This window comes from Notamacropus eugenii, chromosome 1, assembly GCF_028372415.1.
Source record: "Notamacropus eugenii isolate mMacEug1 chromosome 1, mMacEug1.pri_v2, whole genome shotgun sequence".
NCBI classification, from domain to species: domain Eukaryota; kingdom Metazoa; phylum Chordata; class Mammalia; order Diprotodontia; family Macropodidae; genus Notamacropus; species Notamacropus eugenii.
In genome coordinates this window covers 241,056,441-241,074,678 of record NC_092872.1, presented here as the reverse complement: position 1 = coordinate 241,074,678, position 18,238 = coordinate 241,056,441, and the positions used below count along the sequence as shown (strand labels likewise).

General features: G+C 45.3%; 1 protein-coding gene across 1 annotated transcript; it reads right to left on the bottom strand.

The window, feature by feature from the left end:
* Positions 1 to 6,138: 6,138 nt before the first annotated feature.
* Positions 6,139 to 8,646, bottom strand: RPP25 (ribonuclease P/MRP subunit p25). Its single transcript, XM_072628358.1, has one exon. It carries the CDS (start codon positions 8,277 to 8,279, stop codon positions 7,677 to 7,679), a length of 603 nt encoding a protein of 200 aa, XP_072484459.1. The 5' UTR covers positions 8,280 to 8,646; the 3' UTR covers positions 6,139 to 7,676.
* Positions 8,647 to 18,238: the final 9,592 nt, after the last annotated feature.

Genomic DNA, 18,238 nt, shown 5'->3' with positions numbered 1-18,238 from the left:
TGCTTAATGAACTAGTGCAGATTGATTGATTGAGGTTTGTTAGAGATGAAAATAGGAGATCTAAATCATTAGGTAAAATGAGGTTTGTATTAAACCTATGTTTTAGTCTCCCATGCTTAAAATACCTGTAACCAAAGGTAGTTGATAATTGGCCCTATGAGTTTATCTCATGTTGTAGCAAAAATATTAATACTGTGCTTTGCATTTTAGGTGCAAGCCTGTCCAAACAATTTTCATTGATTGTTCTTTACTCATGCCCAACTCTTTGTGACCACATTTGGGGTTTTCTTGGCAAAGATACTAGAACATTTGCCATTTCCTTCTCCAGCTCATTGATCAGATGAGGATTAAAGAAAACAGAGGTTAGATGACTTGCCCATCGTCTCACAGCTAGTAAATATCTTCTTAACTACAAGCCAGCATTCTATTCTCTGAACCACCTAGCTGCCTCTAACCATTATTCTAAACCCAAGCATTTCTAGCTTAGAGAAAGAAATGTCCAAATGGACAGTTGTCCTCACAATATCCTTGGCCATCTGTCTAAACCAAGATTTCTTGAAATAACATTTATAGGATTCTTAAAGAAAAATTTTGCAATAGGGTAAAACATAGTTATACAACTAGAGTTTGAGTAAGGTTCACATTTTGCTTCATCACATAAAATAATAATCACTTAATCCTGGAGGGGGAGACCTTTCTCCTAAATATTCAATCACTCTATGACCATTTTCTTCAAGGGCTCTCCTTCCCCTTTCTCTACCTGGTGCCAGGTGACACGAAATAATTAAAAAAACCCTCTTCCCTCTGATCAATGCATTTCTCTCATTAGGGTGGAAGGAAATTATCTCTTTTTTTCTTGTTGCAAGTATCACACTTTTACTGATATTTAATGACCACAGAGAACATTTTCACAGAACAGATAAAAGAGACAGAACTAATCTGAAAAAGATAGCGTACAATGTAATATCCCTTAACTTCATTTTTCCCTTCAGCACTATCTGCTTCAATCTCCTCATAATCCTTCTCCAAGGCAGCCATATCTTCCTCAGAGAACTTTCCTTCCTCCATCCTCTCCCTCATATACCAATGAGCAAAGGCATGCTTGGCTTATATCAGATCAAACTTGTGGTCCAGGAGAGCCCAGGCCTCAGCAGCAGCTGTAGTGTTGCTCAACATGCACACAATCCATTTTACTTTGGTCAGGTCACCACCAAGAACCAAAGTGGGAGACTGGTAATTTATGCCAGCCTGGAAGCCAGCTGGACACAAGTCACAAACTGGATGCTATACTTTGTCTTGATGGTGGCAATGGCTGCATTGACATCTTTGGGAACCACATCACCACAATAAAACATACAAGCAAGACATGCATTTGCCATGGTAAACATCACATTTCACCATCTGGTTGGCAGGTTCAGAGCAAGCACTGGTGATCTTTGCTATCATCAACTGCTCATGCCTGGCCTTCTCAGCAGATAATGACAAGGGAAAGTGGCCAGAGGAAAGTGGAAAAGGGGATGGGAACTAGAAGGGTCTGAAATTCTGTTGGATCAACATTCAGAACACCATCAAATCAGAGAGTGATGGAGGACACAATTTGACTAATAAGGCAATTCAAGTTAGTCTAGGTTGGACATTTGACAGATATCATAAATAGCTTCATTGTCTACCATAAAGGCATAATCCAGGGTGATGTGAGTGGTTCAGAATGAGGGGATAGGGCTTGTGAGAAATGATCATTTCTCCTTTTCTACTTCCTCATCCAGAAATCAACCAGTGTGGGAAATCTTAGAGATTTACCAAGACCAAGATCTAATTAGACAGCAAAAGAAATTCTAAGTTTGGGCTAATGGGTGCATTCCTGCTCATTGAGTTTGCTCAGACAGGTCTGGGAAAATGTAGATACTCCCTTTTGTCAGACAGGTGAAATAGAAATTGAGAAGTCTCTTTGACCAAGATTTGGGTGACCCAAGTAATGTACTCTAAGACCCTCATTTTAATACAGTCCACCCTGTCACTGTAATATTCATTCTCTCATTAATCATTAACCAATCAGAATTCATTGCCTCTTTGAAGGCATATAAACTGTGAGCCCACCCCATGAGGGGTCTAAGAGAAATGATCAAATAACCATTCTTGTATTAACATGCTGCCATTATTAATAAAATGATTAAATTACCCAGGAACTATGTCTGTTGGAACTCTCTTAATTGTCACAGGCTCAGCTACAACTGTGGAAACTTGAGAGGCCAAGTAAATGAAGAATTACAGCTTGGACTTCTTGCCATAATCAACAGATGACATTCCATTGACAGAGATGTGAAACCAGAGCCAGGCCCACCACCAAAGCTATGGAAAAGGAAGATGCATTGAAGACCTGTGCACTAATCTCAAGCTTCTGAATTCTGTCCAGAATCAGGTTGGTAATTGCCTTGCCAATAGTGCTGTGCATAATGATTGGTGGCATCTTCCTTGCTAATGATCAGTTGCTCAGGCTGGAAGAGCTGGTGGTAGGTTCCAGTAGGAACTTTCTCAAGCTGGTTCTATCTAGATCTATAAACATGGTCCCAGGGAACATTCACTGAAGGAATTGAAGGAATCATCTCTGCCCATGATCTTGTCGCTTGATATCTGACCATTGGGCTGGATACCATGTTTCAAGCACTATAGCTCCCAACAGGCATTGCCAGTATGGATGACAACCCGGCTGACATGGCTAGAGATACATGAAAAGTGGACTGGGATCCACTAGGCTAAGAAGAAACGGAGGGGAGGGGGACAGATACTTCTCATCATGTAAGAAGATGATCTTAACCAGACAGGAAGCCTTTCTCTAAGTCTGGTTATGATCCCTCAGTCCCTTTCCCAGAGGCTTTGCTTTCCTTCTTGACCTTTATATACTTTCCTCAAAGGAAGGAGTTAGGTTTAAGAGTGGGGTAGGGGGAAGAAGGAGGATTTGAGGGAAGGGTAGTGTTTCCTGAGATGTTTAAGTACTGATAAAATTTCCATCTTTCAGCTAAGTCTAGAAAGGACTTTAGACTCAAGAAATGCTTTTTTCCTTCCCTTAACATCTTCGGTTGAACTATGAAGGTTTCAAAAACATGCTTCCAAACTCAGCTATTAGGTCTCTTGAGTCACAGCCACATTGTTGTTCTTGGGTTGTTTCAGTCATGTCCAACCCTTCATGACTGCATTTGGGGTTTTCTTGGCAGAGATATTAGAGGGGTAGCTTATTGCCTTCAGCTTATTTTACAGATGAGGAAACTGATACAAACAGGGTTAAGGGACTTGCCTTCCTTCACACAGCTGGTAAGTATCTGAGGCTGAATTTGAATTCAGCAGGCCTAGCTAGCACTCAATCTACCACACTACCTAGACACCCATAGCCACACTACCAGTATAATATACATATGTAAAGGATGGGCTTTTGGTGCCGAGAGCAATTTAGGACTGAGCCTGAGCTTTTGAAGGGCAGTGACTATGGGGCTAGGCAGCCAGTCTCCATGCTATGATTCTTCAGGATGAGTTTCACTGCCAACTTCTGCCCTAGGGCCCCTTCTGTTTAACTGGAGGGTGGAGAGTTTTTTTGCAGAACCTCCATTTAAGGAGGGTACCCCATCAGCCATTTTCACTTTTATTTAACACTTAATGCCTCTTATCTGGACTTTTCTACCCTCTTCATGGGGAAGACAGGGATAATAATAATATTAGAACTTGACTTCCAGGCTTGTTGTGAGGATATTTGTAAAGTGCATTGTAAACCTTAAAGTGCTAGGTAAATGCTATTATTATTAGCTGGTTCAACCTCCTCATTTGACATGAGGAATCTGAGACCTCCACGGTCACCCAGTTATGGGAGTCAGAGGCAGCATTTGAACCCAGGCTCTCTAATTCTGAAGTCAGTACTCTCTCTACCAGTTTATGCTTAATCAATGTTTATTGATTGATTGTACTCCCTCCATGTCTTAAAGCTCACCAAGATCCTTCCATCTTCTGTAGAAATTCCTTTGACCCATCTCTGACAGGGGAGTCAACTAGTCTGTTTGAATACCAGTGTTGGGGAAATCCCTAGCTCCTAAGGAAACCTGTTCCATTTTTTTTTTTTTTGCGCATAGTGGTTTTTTAGAAACCACTCATATTGAATAGAAACCTGCATCCTTCTTCCTGCTGCTACTACGACCAGCTCTGTTCTCTGTGGTCAAATAGAACAAATCTCATACTGCTTCTACATGACATGTGTAGCAAATGATTGAAAGACAGTAATCGTAGAGGGAATGCAGAATCCAGGCTAAACATCTCCATCCCCTTTGTCTGATCCTTGTGCACCTGGTGCTCTTCAACCCTCCAGGGTACCTTTGGGTTGGGAGGGTCTGGGTTGTGGATGGCAATTTTCTTTTCTCTTTGCTGCTGTTCAGGTTGAACTAGTGAAAATTTTTAATAGCCACCACCACCTTCCCAGTCCCTTAAGGAATGAGCCTATCTCAGCCCCGTCTCCTCCACGTGGAAGAGACTCAGTCATCCTAGAATATGAAGGACTCAGTGTACTAGGGGGCTAAGGCAAGGAAGGGAGGAAGATCTGCATTGTAAGAGAGGTACGTGGGGGTGGCCATGCTGAGCCCAAAGGGAATAAACTGTAATAGGAAAAGGTTAGGCACGTGTAATGATAAACTGTCTGGGGAGGGCCATTTGGAGAAGAAGAGGGGAGGAGGCTTCTCAGTGCCCCTCAAGTCACTTTCCAGCTTTTCCTATCAAGGAAATAAGATCCATTAACTGGTTCTGTCAGCCCCAAGCCTACGTGAGATATAAATGTTCTTCCCATCTTCCTCTCTCCCTTCCTCCCTCATCTTTATCTCTCCTCCTTTCCACGCCGGATTCTGTAAGCATGGGTCTGCTTAGAAAGGGGTACAGGAACTCTGGAGCCTTTGCTTAGATGTTAAATGAGGTCTGGAATGAGGAGAGGGGGCCATCATGGCACAGGGGGGCGGTTAAGGCCTCTTGCTCATTTCACCTCTCCCCCCTTCAGATTGTAGCACCCAGTAAAGAAGATACCAGATTTCAGCTACAGATGTGAATTGTGCAAGTGGGAAGAGAAGATAGGCAGGGGAGGGGGGGAAAGACAGGCTTAGGAAGCCTTCTTATCTCTCAGCAGGCAGCTGTTCCCAAGCTGGAGGCAAGCTACTTATCAGCCCCGGGCCCACACTGATTCCTTGGCTTTCTCCGGAGCTTTTGTAATTGAATATTAATTTCCAGCAGTGAGTTTGGGCTTGTTCCCTCCTCCTCCCTCCATCCATAGGTTGTCCTTGGCCCTTCTGGGCACAAAGGGGTTTGAGGCAGGATTTAAGGGTGGAGGCTGGGCAAAGCATTCTCTCTCATTCCCCCAGAGAGGGGACTTTGGGTGATTTTCAGAGTAAGGGGATAGTCTAGTTGGCCTTTAGGGCAAGTAGAGGACCCCAAAGGACACCTTGACCCCTGGAGGAAAGGGAAGGAGGACAGAACAAAAGAAACCTTTTTCAGAAGAGGCTGGGGGTTTGACTTTAGGGGGCTGTTTCACAAGGAGTGGAAAGAAGGGAACCCTGGAGGTTCGGGAAATGCCAGAAGCTTGCTTTGGTACCATTTCCATTTACAACCATCTCAGACCTTTGTAGTGACTAGCACTGGGGGTGGGGGTGGGGGGAGGAAGGGAAGGCACTGGAAGTCAAACCCAGAGAAGGGGAGACATCTAGAGTGGCTATCAGTTGTCATTTACCTTTGGTTCAGGTACTCAAAGTCTTCTGAGTTTGAGGTGGGGCAACTAGGGAGGGGCAGATGCTAGGAAGTGGATGGGAAGCAGGGTCATCCCTTAAGTTTCTTTCTCCGGCATCTTTCACAAGTACCCTCCCTCCATCCCCAGCCTAGACCAATCACCACTGCTTTGAAAAGTAGAGGCAGAGAGCACTTCCTTTGAGATCCTTGTTTAAAAAACGACAGGGATACCAATCCACACACCAAGCCTCTAAGTCTGACAGGCTTTCCCCAGAAAGAATAGTAAGCCTCGGAGAGAGGGCTCCATTTTATCCACTTCCTTGGAGATAGGAGTGCTACCCTGTGAAAGATGGGAAGGAAGGGGGGTGGAAATCATCCCAGAGCAAACACCCTATCTTCTTGTTGATGTGTTTTATTCCAAAGAAGCTAGGAGCCACAAGTCACTGGAGCTACCATTAATAACTCTGACATCGTCTCACTGGGGTGATTGAAGGGTCTCCCAGATGAAGGTGTTACTGAAGCCATTGCCAAACCACACATTATTCTCAGCGCCCAGCTCCTCTAAGTGCCTACCCATCTTCCCCTCTTCTTCCCTCCCTCCTTGGTGTCCCATTGCTCAGTGTCCCCCAGGTAGGATTTTTAGGGACTTGATTGTCCCCCAGGTAGGATTTTTAGGGACTTGATGCATGAAGCAAGGATTTTCACTAGCTCCCCCCTCTTCAGTGCTAGACAGGAAAAGGAGAACCCCCCAACTTAGCTTCTGGGTTTGGCCTTTGATGTGACATGTATTGGAATGAGGGTTACCTTTTCCATATGGGGGTGGACAAAGCTTGGGGATCCTGGGAGTCTCCATAACACCCTACCTTCTTCTTAAGACTTCTCTTCCCTTACCCCGTGGCTCTTCATTAGAGTTAATACTTACTCATTCCTTCCCCACCCCCCCAAACCCCTGCACTACCCATCCTGAATTTAGGTTTGGGAAGAACTCTCCTCTCCTCCCAAACCCAGGATGTGATCTTAGGACTTGTTCACAAAGGAAACATAGTCTAAAAAGAAGAAAACGTGTGTATGCAGCGAATGACTCCCTCTCTCCCCTCCACTGTGTCAGGTTGCATATGGGCTTTCTTCTATGTATCTTTATTATGTCTTTATCTCCAAGTCTACCCCCTCCCCCTTCCATTACTTTACCTTTAACTCTCTCAAAAGACCTGATCCAGACTAAGAAATCTCTCCCTTTCAGGATCTCATCACCCTCCCACTGATCTATGGATTTGTCTGAGTCAGAAGAATAAATGCTGGATGGAGTTGGGAGTGTCAATTCCGTGGCCCGAAGTCCATCCCTGAGGTCAGGCACATATAGGGACACAGCCTGGGACAGAAGATGTCCTCAACTATGCCCGGGATTCCCAAGAATTCATGTTGGACCTTCACAAGAACCATTCCTATACCAACGCCCTTCCCCTCCCTCCCCCCAGGTCTGAAGGAGTGATGGTGCGGTGGTATGGGGCAGGACCCACACCTGACGGCCATATCCCATTTCCCCGATAGGAAGCAAGTGTCTCCTTCCAGAGAGGGCATCCTTCATGCACTCCTGTAGGACGCGCCTGGGGGCCCATTAGAGAAGGGGGCGGGGAGCAGCGAGACTGCTCGAAGTCAGAGGTACTAAAGGTAGGCTTACAGGCTGGCAGCGGCTGTTTCGAGGCTTCGCTAATTGGTTTCCGACACTCTGAAGATCGCATTTAGGACGGCAAAGGGGAAAGGGGGTCCACTCCAAATGCAGAGCTTTTCTTTCTCCTTTCGGGGAGAGGCGACTGGCAGTGAAGGGTCATTCCGGGGCATGGTCCAAGAAAGGACAGTGATGAGGGTTGAGGAAATAGGAGCCGGCCCACCCTGCTGATCTTAAGGAGAAGGGGGACTCCCGCAGCAAAGAGTTCTCAGCCGGCACCGTCCCATGCCCCCTCCCCCTCCGCGTCCGGCCTTCCGCGGCCCTGCAGCCTCTTACTCGCCCTCTCCTCGGCCGCGGGCGAGCCGGGGCCCCTCTTCAGTCCGGGGGCAGAAGGCGGCGCTGGCGCCAGCGCCTGCGTCCAGGTCTGCGCTTCGGGCCGTGGCTCTGGCGGCTGGTAGCCTGGCTGCCCTGGGTCCAGGGCGTCCTTGGAGAGCAGAATGGAGACGGCGGGCACGTTCTTGTGCACGCTGAGGCTGGGGCCCGGGCAGCCGGGCGGCGGCGGGCGGCTCTCCCACACCTCCCTTAAGCTCCGGTAGCGCAACCGGGTGACTTGGTGCAGGCCAGCCAGGCGCCGTTTGAGAATTTCCACGCAGGTGACGGTCTTGGTGACGGCGCGGCCACAGCCGCTAAACACAATGGTGCGAGTGGCCGGCTGCTCCATGCGAGCCGCGGCGAAGCCCAGCAAGTTGCGGATCTTACTGCCCTCCTTCACCTTCATCTCTACGGCGCCGGGGGCCAGGTCAGCGAAGGGCCCGGGGCTCTCAGCCTCGGTGTCCGCGTCCTCCGTGCGCACCTTCTTGAAGTTCTCCATGCGCGGCCGGGGGGCAGCGTGGAGGAGCCGACTCCGATGGGGCACTCCATGGACCAGCCGCCTGCCCTAGCCACCTGGGGGGCCCTGGTCGTACCAGGATGCCCGCCGGGCTCCCCGGACCCGCATCCCCCACCCCCCGCCTGGACACCCCCGGATTGGGGCAGGGGCGTCCGCAGGGACCGTCTGAACGCGTGTCCCCGGGCCTCCTCTCAAAGGCTCAGTCTTGGGGCCGGACGGGGCGGACAAGCCTCTCTGCTCTTCTCCCCAAACCGCTAGCTCTCAGCTGGCCCAGACTGTCCCGGTCTACTACAGCCAAGCTCCTCTTTCGAGACTTGGAGGCTGCCCAGGAGCCCAGCTCCCTTCCCGGCTGGAGCTGTCCCTCCCTCAGCCCCGCCTTGGTTCCGCCCCCGCCGTTCCCCTCCCCCTCCCCCTTTCCCCCCACTCTCCCACCCAAAGCTAGAGTTCTCTCTCTCGGTTTCTTCAGCTCTCCCCCACTAGCCGAGTCCCAGTAGCACTTGTTCCCACCTGGGGAAAGGGGATTGAAGAGAGGGGCTGGAGGAGAGGAGAAGGGAACGGGAAGGGAGAGATATCGAAGGCAGGTACAGAAGAGGACCTAGGAGGGAGCTCTGTTCCTTCCCAAAGCCCACGTCTCCCCTTCTCTCGAGCCAGCCCCACTCCCAGCCTTCCCAGTTCCCGGGCGAGTTCTCTCTAGCTCAAGGACGGTTATCTGCTCTCGTCAGCAAAGTGCAGGAGGCGAGGCAGCGACGATGGTTCTACCCAGCTGACGGCCTCCTCCTTTCCAGCTCAGCCCTTGTGGGGAATAGGGCGGGTGGGGGAGGGGAAGTTGGAGACAGACTAATGGGAGCGTCTGGGCTCCTTAGGGACCAGAGTTCTCCACTCTCCTGGGATTTTGATTCATCCCGCGCCCACATCCCTCGAAGGCAAAGACACAAGGGGAAAAGGGGGGGAATTCAGGCCAAAGAGTTACAAAGCTAGGCAGAGAGGACGGCAACTTGCCTAGGCTCGTGCCATTTATCCGAGCCCAAGCGCCCAGAACCCTTTGCTTCAGTCTCGCTGTCCTTGGAATCAGAATCTCTGGCTCCGTCAGTTGGTTAGCTGTTCAACACTGGATGGACCACTTTATCTTTCTGAGCCTCAGTTTCCTCATCTGTGAAATGGAGATACTTGTACTTACATTGCCTACCTATCTTCCTGGGAAGCTCAAAATACCATAGAAATGCAGATTCTTATCGAGGATCCTCCGTCCCTGAGAAATTGGCTCTTTGCGGGGTGGGAGCCTGACAGGGTAATCCTAAACCCAGCCTAGTGACCTCATGCGATGATTTGAGAGATCCTGTAAGGTCACCTTACCTACTATATCGCCATCACCTGAAATGTCACTATTCCTTCATGAGAGCCTACATCAGTCATGTACAATTGGAAAAGGAAACAAGCAGGTGACAGGCAAATTATCACCGATGGACTAATGGAGCGTTCTTGGAATGACTTGTAGGATGGTGGAGAAATTATGGAAGGACATAAAGAAGACCCCCAGTGGGTAAGAAGGTGGGGAAGGCCAGAATGAAAAAAACAGATGAAGACAGAATGAAAAAAAAAATCACAGTTCTAAGGTAACCTTTGGGTTATGACATTATACACTTACTAAGCAGAGTCTCTTAACTACTCAGACCCTTATTGACTGTTATTAACCCGTGAGCTTGAGTGTGTTTCTTACAACCTTTCCAAGCATTTATAGATTTTGATAAGGAAGAAGAGGGGAAAGAGAGATCCAGAGAATTATATAGCAATTCCTTCTTAGTACAATACAGACGAGAGATGGCAAGAAGAGCCTCTATGGGAGGGGATCATGGAGGGTCAAATTAAATAATATTTGTAAAAAACACAGCACAGTGTCTCACACATAGTAGGTGCTATATAATGCTTATTCCCTTTCTTCTCGGCTGACTTCATTGACTTTCCAGTTTTGCTAAGGAGGTAGCTAGGCCTAGGGGTAAAGTTTGTACTCCCAGGGATCAGTAAGGTAGAATTCCAAGTACTTGCCTTCAGGGCTGCATATGAAATGGAAAAAGAGAAGCCCAGTTCCTAGAGAAGTACCTAGGGCCCTTCAGGAGGCTCCATTTGATGAATTAACCCTCCCTTGGGGTGTCCAGCTCTGTGTCTGAGGATGGAGAGCTGACTAGCTTTCTTTCACTTGTTCCTGAGGGAAGAAAAGAGAGAAAAACTGGATGATTTCTCTACATGTAGGAAAGACCTGGGAGAAAGGAAAAGAGTGGGAAGAGAGTGGGACGTATCGAGAGATGAGGGAAGAAAGCCCAGAAGGAATGAACATGCGGAGGAAACCCCATTTTCACACCCTTTTGCCTAGCCTAGGGCCTTCTTGTCTGAAGGGAGTAGCCTGGAGCTCTGACATAGGGATGTGGCCCGATCCCCTCCAGTGCCCAAACCCAGTGTCAGAAATCTGTTCTCCATCCTGGGAGGGAGAGGGAGGAGGGTTAGGAAGAGAAAGGGAATGTAGAAAGCTGCAATGAAGGCAAAGCAGCAAGAAGGAAGGAATCTAGTGACCTCTGCAGCTAAGTCAGGAGGAAGAAAAACGGCTCCCCTGGAAGGGAAATCAGATCAATATCCATTTACTGAGGTGCAAGTTCCCCTGCCCTATTTGCTCTGGTGGGCTGTGTGGAAGCTGCTCCTGACGAAAGGACCTGGCCCTCCTTTCCCTGACACTTTTACAAGCGCCTGGCTCCTTTATAAAATAACCTTGCCCACTTCCTTCCCCTCTCCTGGTTGTACCACCTCCATTGGCCCCTCACTCCTCAGCTCACCTTCTTTTAACCTCTCTTCCCTTTGTCATTTCTTTCTATCTCTCTCTGTCTTTCTGTCAGATGTAAAGCAATCTGCAAACTTTGGATTACTGTATAAATGTCAGCACTTACTGCCTGAGTGTCTCTTTCACTCACTCCATTTGTCTCTCTCTGTTTCTTTCCTCATCTCTTTTTCTCCTATACCTTTGTCTTTATCTTTATGTCTCTCTCCCCATTTTTCTTATTTATCTGGACCTTTGTTTCCATCTGTTCATCTCAGTCTTTATCTATTTATTGGCAAGGAGATGGAGTAGAAAAAACCCTGGATTTGGAGTCAAAGGACCTAGTTTCAAATATGACCTTGACTGAGTAATTTCATGTCTCTGGACCTCCTTTGGAAAATGAGGGGATGGGACTAGGTGACTTTTATAAGGTCTCTTCTAAATCCAACTCTTATAATCTCTATCTCTGCTTTCACTTTCTCTTATCCTTTCTCCAGAATGTTGTGAAATAAGTTCACCCTTTTTGTCTGATTACTGGAAGCAATTTCACAAAAATTGAAGGACGGGGTGCGTGTGTGTGTGTGTGTGTGTGTGACATGCTCTCCATGTTGTAACTCCTGAGCAGAGCCAATCAGCTCTTGAATGGTATTCATCCAGAGCTCTTGTGTTGCCCCCTCAAACTCTACCACAGCCACTATCCCAGTCCTTGACCTCTTTAGGTTTCTCCCTCTTCTCCTGAGAAATAGGGGCAAGTCAGTAGCTTTGGCTGACCCAGAACATGAATTTGTTTCTAGCCTGGCCTTGGTTTTCTTTTGAATGTGTCTCATCTTCCCAGTCAGTAAGAGCTTGAATGGTGGAAACCTGAGGCTTTGAGGGACCCTTTTCTCCGCCTAGAGTACTGGGTATGGAATGAAAAACAAAACAAAGACAAATCCTCCCTGCTATGCATTGAAGCATCAATGGCATAATCACCTGCCCTCCTTTCCCCCCTCTACCCCATTCCCAACCTATCACCTTGGGTTTTCTGCCTTTAAGTGAGGCACCAGGCTATCCTACAATCAATGTCAGATCTATTGCTGGTAAAATACATTTTACTTTGAGAGGTTCTTCCTGATGTCCAGCTCCAACTCCTCTTGCTTTTCCTGTTCTGGTAGAGATGTGCAGAGAAATGGAAATAAATAAATCCTAGTGGTAACCTTCTCATTTTGTTGACTTCCTAGGTAAAGCCAGATTACTCCCCTCCAGAATTCTATAGGGAGTGAGCAGAAAACTAGGCATTCATTTAAAAATATGTAATAATTCTTTTCTCCACCTCAGGAAGTCACAAATATTGTGTATGCAACAGGTTCTAAGAAAAGGACTCTGTGCTGCTAATTAGGAGACCTGGATTCTAGTCTAGGCTCCCTCACTATTTAACTTCGGACAAGGCATTTCTTCCTTTCTGGCCCTCAGGTTCCACCTCAATAAAATGGGACTAGATACGGTGCTCTCTGAGGTCCTTTCTGAGTCTGATATTCATAGTCTATAATTACTGTCTAAGAAACAAGGTAGGGGACCACGTTCAAGGCTCCCAGTAGCCATGTCCTCTTCTCTATCTCATCTCAAACACATGTAACACACGTTTATCTGCATGGAAGGAATCAAAATCTGAGTCTCCGTACAGCCCCTTTTAGATTTTGCTTCCCTGGACTTTTAGGCTACCCCTCCCCTTAGGGAAGAAAGGTCTGATGTACTCCTTTTTCCTGAGGTGGGAAGCATGAGATTTGTTTCAGGATTAGAACTGGGGGTGTGTATAGAGGGTAGGGATGGGGTTTGGGCTCAAATATATTTGGCCAGAAGCTTTGCTAGCACACATTTTTGCTTAATTCTGCTCTTTTCCAGTCCTGCCAGGCTGCCTCTTCCATTGTGTGCCTCTGATTGGGCATTTAAATCCAAGCCAGCGTGTACCATCTAATCACCGCTTAACCAGCTCTCCTCATACAGTTTCCTAAATGGGGAAGATGAGGAGGCAATCATGTTAAATAGTTTCCACATCAGTAACACTGATTGGTACAGAACAACCTTCAGCTCAGCCAGGCTGGGTGGAAGCGGGGGAAGCAGAGAAGAAGGGAGGGTTGAAAAGCCCCCAGACTGCCTCTCACTCCCTCCCCGCCTTTCTCTCCCAGCTCCCTCTGCAGTACTTAAAATGTAAATGAATTTCATTATTAGCAGCTCCATCACTAATTACCATCTGAAGCCATTCATTACCATGTCAGCTTATTTGTTGGAGGACAACAGAGCGGTTCATTGGTACGGCACAGTGGAAATGGGGGCAAGAGCTCATGCACATGGAGAGGAGACAGGCGAGGAAAAAAGAGAAGAGGCTGTTCTTGGGCATTGAGCAGGGGGGATTGGAGGACATGGTGGGAAAATGGGATAATGCAGAAAAAGAAAAGCTAAGGTAGGAAAGAGAAGGAGAGGGAGAAAGTAAAAAGGGAAAGATAAGAGAGACTAGAGAGGAAGAGGAAGGGAAGAGAGGACAAAATAGAGAAGAGCCAAAGAAAGAGAGATGAACAGGAAGGAAAGGAGAAGGGGAGAGGGGGAAAGATGAGAGAAAGAGAAAGAAATTGAGAACAGAAGCTTTATGGGAGAAGAGAGGGTTAGATAGATAGAGAGGAAGAACAGAAAGAGGGGAAGGAGACAGGGAGAGAGGCAACAGCTGTCAGTCATAGCATTTACTGAGCATCTGCTGTGAGTGGTTTTGCTTCCCACCTGGGGCAGGGCCAACACGTGCCAATGATTAGGCAATCCTCCAGGGGTTCTGGGGGCTATGACAGTTGGAAGGAGAGCGGGCATAAACCAGAAATTCAGGCTGGGTTCATGCTAAGCTATCTGCAGAGTGCCAACATCCGAATTTGAGATAGGCAGAAAGACTGCAGGGCAGAGATTCAGAGCTAAGAGAGGCCAGACAAGATTAGGAAGCTGAAATTCAGAGAGCCAGGGAGCTGACCATTTGTCTGACTCAATCTGATTCTCCCAAAGCCAGTATTTTTTTTTAACTGACCTGATTTGCATTTTCTGACTCTTGTGCTTATGTTATAGTTCTAGCCTAGTGAGATGGCTTAGGTGGAAGATTCCTTATAATCTGGGGATGTGTACATTATACTCTGGCTCCCATGGCCTCCCTTCACACCCATACCATTCCATTGGGTACTTGAAGTAGCCCCATTGCCTCTATGAGTCAAGGAAATCCTGAACGACATGCTTTCCTGCTCACTGACAATAAATATAGTTGGTAAGGATTTAGGTGGTATATTCTGAGATTGAGATGAGCCCCTTACGAGGAAAAAAAACCCTTGTACCAGATGATTGTCCACCAGACTAACTACTCAAATGGTAAAGAAGGAAACTCCCAGGTAGAGATGTGCTGGTATTGATCAACAAGTGGCCCTCTTGGAAAAAAATGTACACTGATGGACTTTAAAGTTTAATCAGCTTTATTAATATTTCCTCATTATTTTCTTTAGTCTCTTCAATCAACAAAATAAGAAATTCATCTTGACTTGTAGCATTTGCTGATTTCTGAGGTGTAAATGCTTGCACTGAAAATTTAACAATCAGCTTTCCCAAGATGATTCAAGCTGGCTCCAGCACATCACTGCCCGGGGTGTAATAATGGTTAGCCCATTTTGTTTGTATGACTGGCTGCTTTTAAGGTAAATTGCAAGTCATCCTGGGCAGTCTCCAAGTCTCTTAGGTAGTTAATTGAAAAGAATATAGCATATGGGAAAAATGTAAAAGAAAAAGAAAAACACAAGTCGTACAGAAGAGCATGTCCTGGGAAGAGAGGACTGCCAGTATAATATAATTCCACTATAAGATAGCCTAGTCAACCTGGAAATAGGAGACAGGGTATTGGAAGCTTTGTCATAGAGCTTGGTTCGCGTATTCTTTCTACCTGGGCATCTAGTGAAGATATGCTCTGGAAAGCTGAATCTTTAAAAAAAAAAAATAATCTCTATTAATCTCTTTTGTATTTATATCACCAATACTTCTATTAAACTGAGTTCCTTGAGGCCAGAAATTGTGTTTTGCTGAACACATAGTAGGTGTCTAAATGTTTATCAACTAACTTATTGACTTATTTCCCACCATGTCTTACCCCCCAATTCCTCTCAATCAGCCCTGGTAATAAAAAATTTAAAAAGAAGTGAAAAAAATAGTTCAGCAAAACTAATCAACATATAAAAACAAGCCCGATATTAAATGTTGTGCTCTCTTTCTGTGGCCCCCCACCTCTGTAAAGAAGCAGGAGGGAGATATATTTTAATACAGTGTTCATTATAATTCCACAATGTTCAGTTTCAATTGTTTTATTGTCATTTATTATCTTGTATTGTTGTAGTCATATTGTTATATTGTTTTCCTGGTTTATCTTACTTCATTTTACGTCAATTCATATAAGCCTGGGAAACTGATGATTGGGAATGTGACTAAAACAGTCTAGAAATTTGAGATGAACAATATTCCCCATGATATAAGAGGGGAAACCACAGAGTCAATAACTTTCCTTTTGGAATAGGTGGGCAGCTTTATGAGTTTCAGCATCTAAGAGCAATTGATCCATTTAGTTTGAGTGTCTACCAATGGTATGCTGGTAAATGTTTAATAACTGACTCTCTGGGGGGGAAAGCAAACCCTTGTATATATAACAAACTTTAAAATTTAACCTGCATTGTCAACATTTTCTCCATCACTTTTTAAAGTCTAGAAATCAATAAAACAATAAATCAAGCCCTTAGCATCTGCCAATTTCCAAGGTGTAAATGCTCACACTGAATATTTAACAATCAGCTCTAGGAAGGCTTTTGAGTGGCTCCAGAACTCCTGGCTACCATCATCAAGATGTCCCCTGGGATGGAAGCCAGTGGATGATGAAATCTAATGTTACCAGGGGTGGAGGAGAGTTAGTAGGGAGCTTATCGGCCAACTTTGACTTTTAGTACCATTTCTTTTTTTTATTATTATTATTTTATTTGTTTTCAGTGTTCTACAATCACTTCCATATATCTTAGATTTTTCTCCTCCCTTTCCCCTTTCCCCCCTCCTCCCCATTCCCTCCCTGAGACAGCATACAGTTTTATATGAGTTCTACACATACATTCCTATTAAATACATTTTCACCTTAGTCATGTTGCATAGAAGAATTAGAATGAATGGGAGAAATCATAAAACATACCAAAACCTAATACAAAAGAAAATTACCTGCTTCATTCTGTGATCGAATTCCATAGCTCTTTTTCTGGATGTGGAAAGCATTTTGCCTTAAGAGACCACTGGGAATTAAGTCCTTGCATTGCAATGAAGTACTATGTCTACCAGAAAAATTCCTTGCACACTGTGGTTATTGCTGTGTATAAAGTTCTCTTGGTTCTGATCCTTTCACTCAGCATCAGTTCATATAAGACTTTCCAGGCCTCTCTGAAATTTTCCTGTTCATCATTTCTTGTAGTATAATAGTATTCCATTACATTCATATACCACAGTTTATTCAGCCATTCCCTAATTGATGGGCATCCCCTTGATTTCCAGTTTTTGGCCACCACAAAGAGAGCTGCTGTAAATAATTTTTGTACATGTGGGACCCTTTCCCATTTATATGATCTCTTGGGGATACAGTTCTAGAAGCAGTATTGCTGGGTCAAAGGGTATGCACGTTTTTGTAGCCTTTTGGGCATAGTTCTAAATTGCTCTCCATTATGGTTGGATCAGCTCACAGCTCCACCAGCAATGAATTAGTGTTCCAACTCTCCCACATCTCCTCCAACATTTATCGTCTTCCTGTTTTGTCATGTTAGCCAATCTGATAGGTGTGATGTGTATCTCAGAGTTGTTTTGATTTGCATCTTTCTAATCAAAAGTGATTTAGAGCATTTTTTCATATGACTATAAATAGCTTTAATTTCTTCCTCTGAAAACTGCCTGTTCATATCCTTTGACCATTTATCAGTTGGAGAATGACTTGTATTCTTGTACATTCGACTCAGTTCTCTATATATTTTAGAAATGAGGCCTTTATCACAGACACTAATTGCAAAAATTCTTTCCCATTTTTCTGCTTCCCTCCTAATCTTGGTTGCATTGGGTTTGGCTGTGCAAAAATTTTTCAGTTTAGTGTTATTTATTTATTTATTTTTAATGTTCTACAACCCCCACCACAAAATTTAGATTCTCCTCTACACCTACTCCCCCCACCCCCCTCCCTCCCCAAGACGGCACACAATTCTATATAGGATCTACATATACTTTCCTATTGAATACATTTTCACTATAGTCATGCTGTGTAGACCACCTAAAATAAATGGAAGAAATCATATAACAAATCAAAACATAATGCACACACACACACACACACACACACACACACACACACACACACAGACAGACACAGACATGATCTGCTACATTCTGTGAATGAATTCCATAGTTCTTTCTCTGAATGTGGAAGGCATTTTGCCTTAGAAGACCATTGGGAATTTTTTTTTTTTTAAGTTCTTGCGTTGTTATGAAGTTCCAGGTCTACAAGGAAAAACTCTCACACACTAGTTGTTGCTGTGCACAAAGTTCTCCTGGTTCTGAACCTTTCACTCAGCATCAGATCATATAAGTCCTTCCAGGCCTCTCTGAAGTCTTCTCGTTCATCATTTCTTATGGCACAATAGTACTCCATTACATTCATATACCATAATTTATTCAGCCATTCCCTAATTGATGGGCATCCCCTTGATTTCCAGTTTTTGGCAACTTCAAAGAGTGCTCCTATAAATATTTTTGTACATGTGGGACCCTTTCCCATTTTTATGATCTCTTGGGGATACAGACCTAGTAGCGATATTGATGGGTCAAAGGGTATACACATTTTTGTAGCCCTCTGGGCATAGTTCCAAACCTCTCTCCAGAAAGGTTGAATGAGTTCACAGCTCCACCAACAATGAATTAGTGTTCCAATTCTCCCATATCTCCTCCAACATTTATCATCTTGTTTTGATCTGCATCTCTCTAATCAAAAGTGATTTAGAGCATTTTTTCATATGATTATAGATATCTTTAATTTCTTCCTCTGAAAATTGCCTGTTCATATCCTTTGACCATTTATCAA

Excerpts from the sequence above, each read along its gene's own strand:
- RPP25 (XM_072628358.1), bottom strand. The coding sequence starts at position 8,279 with ATGGAGAACTTCAAGAAGGTGCGCACGGAGGACGCGGACACCGAGGCT.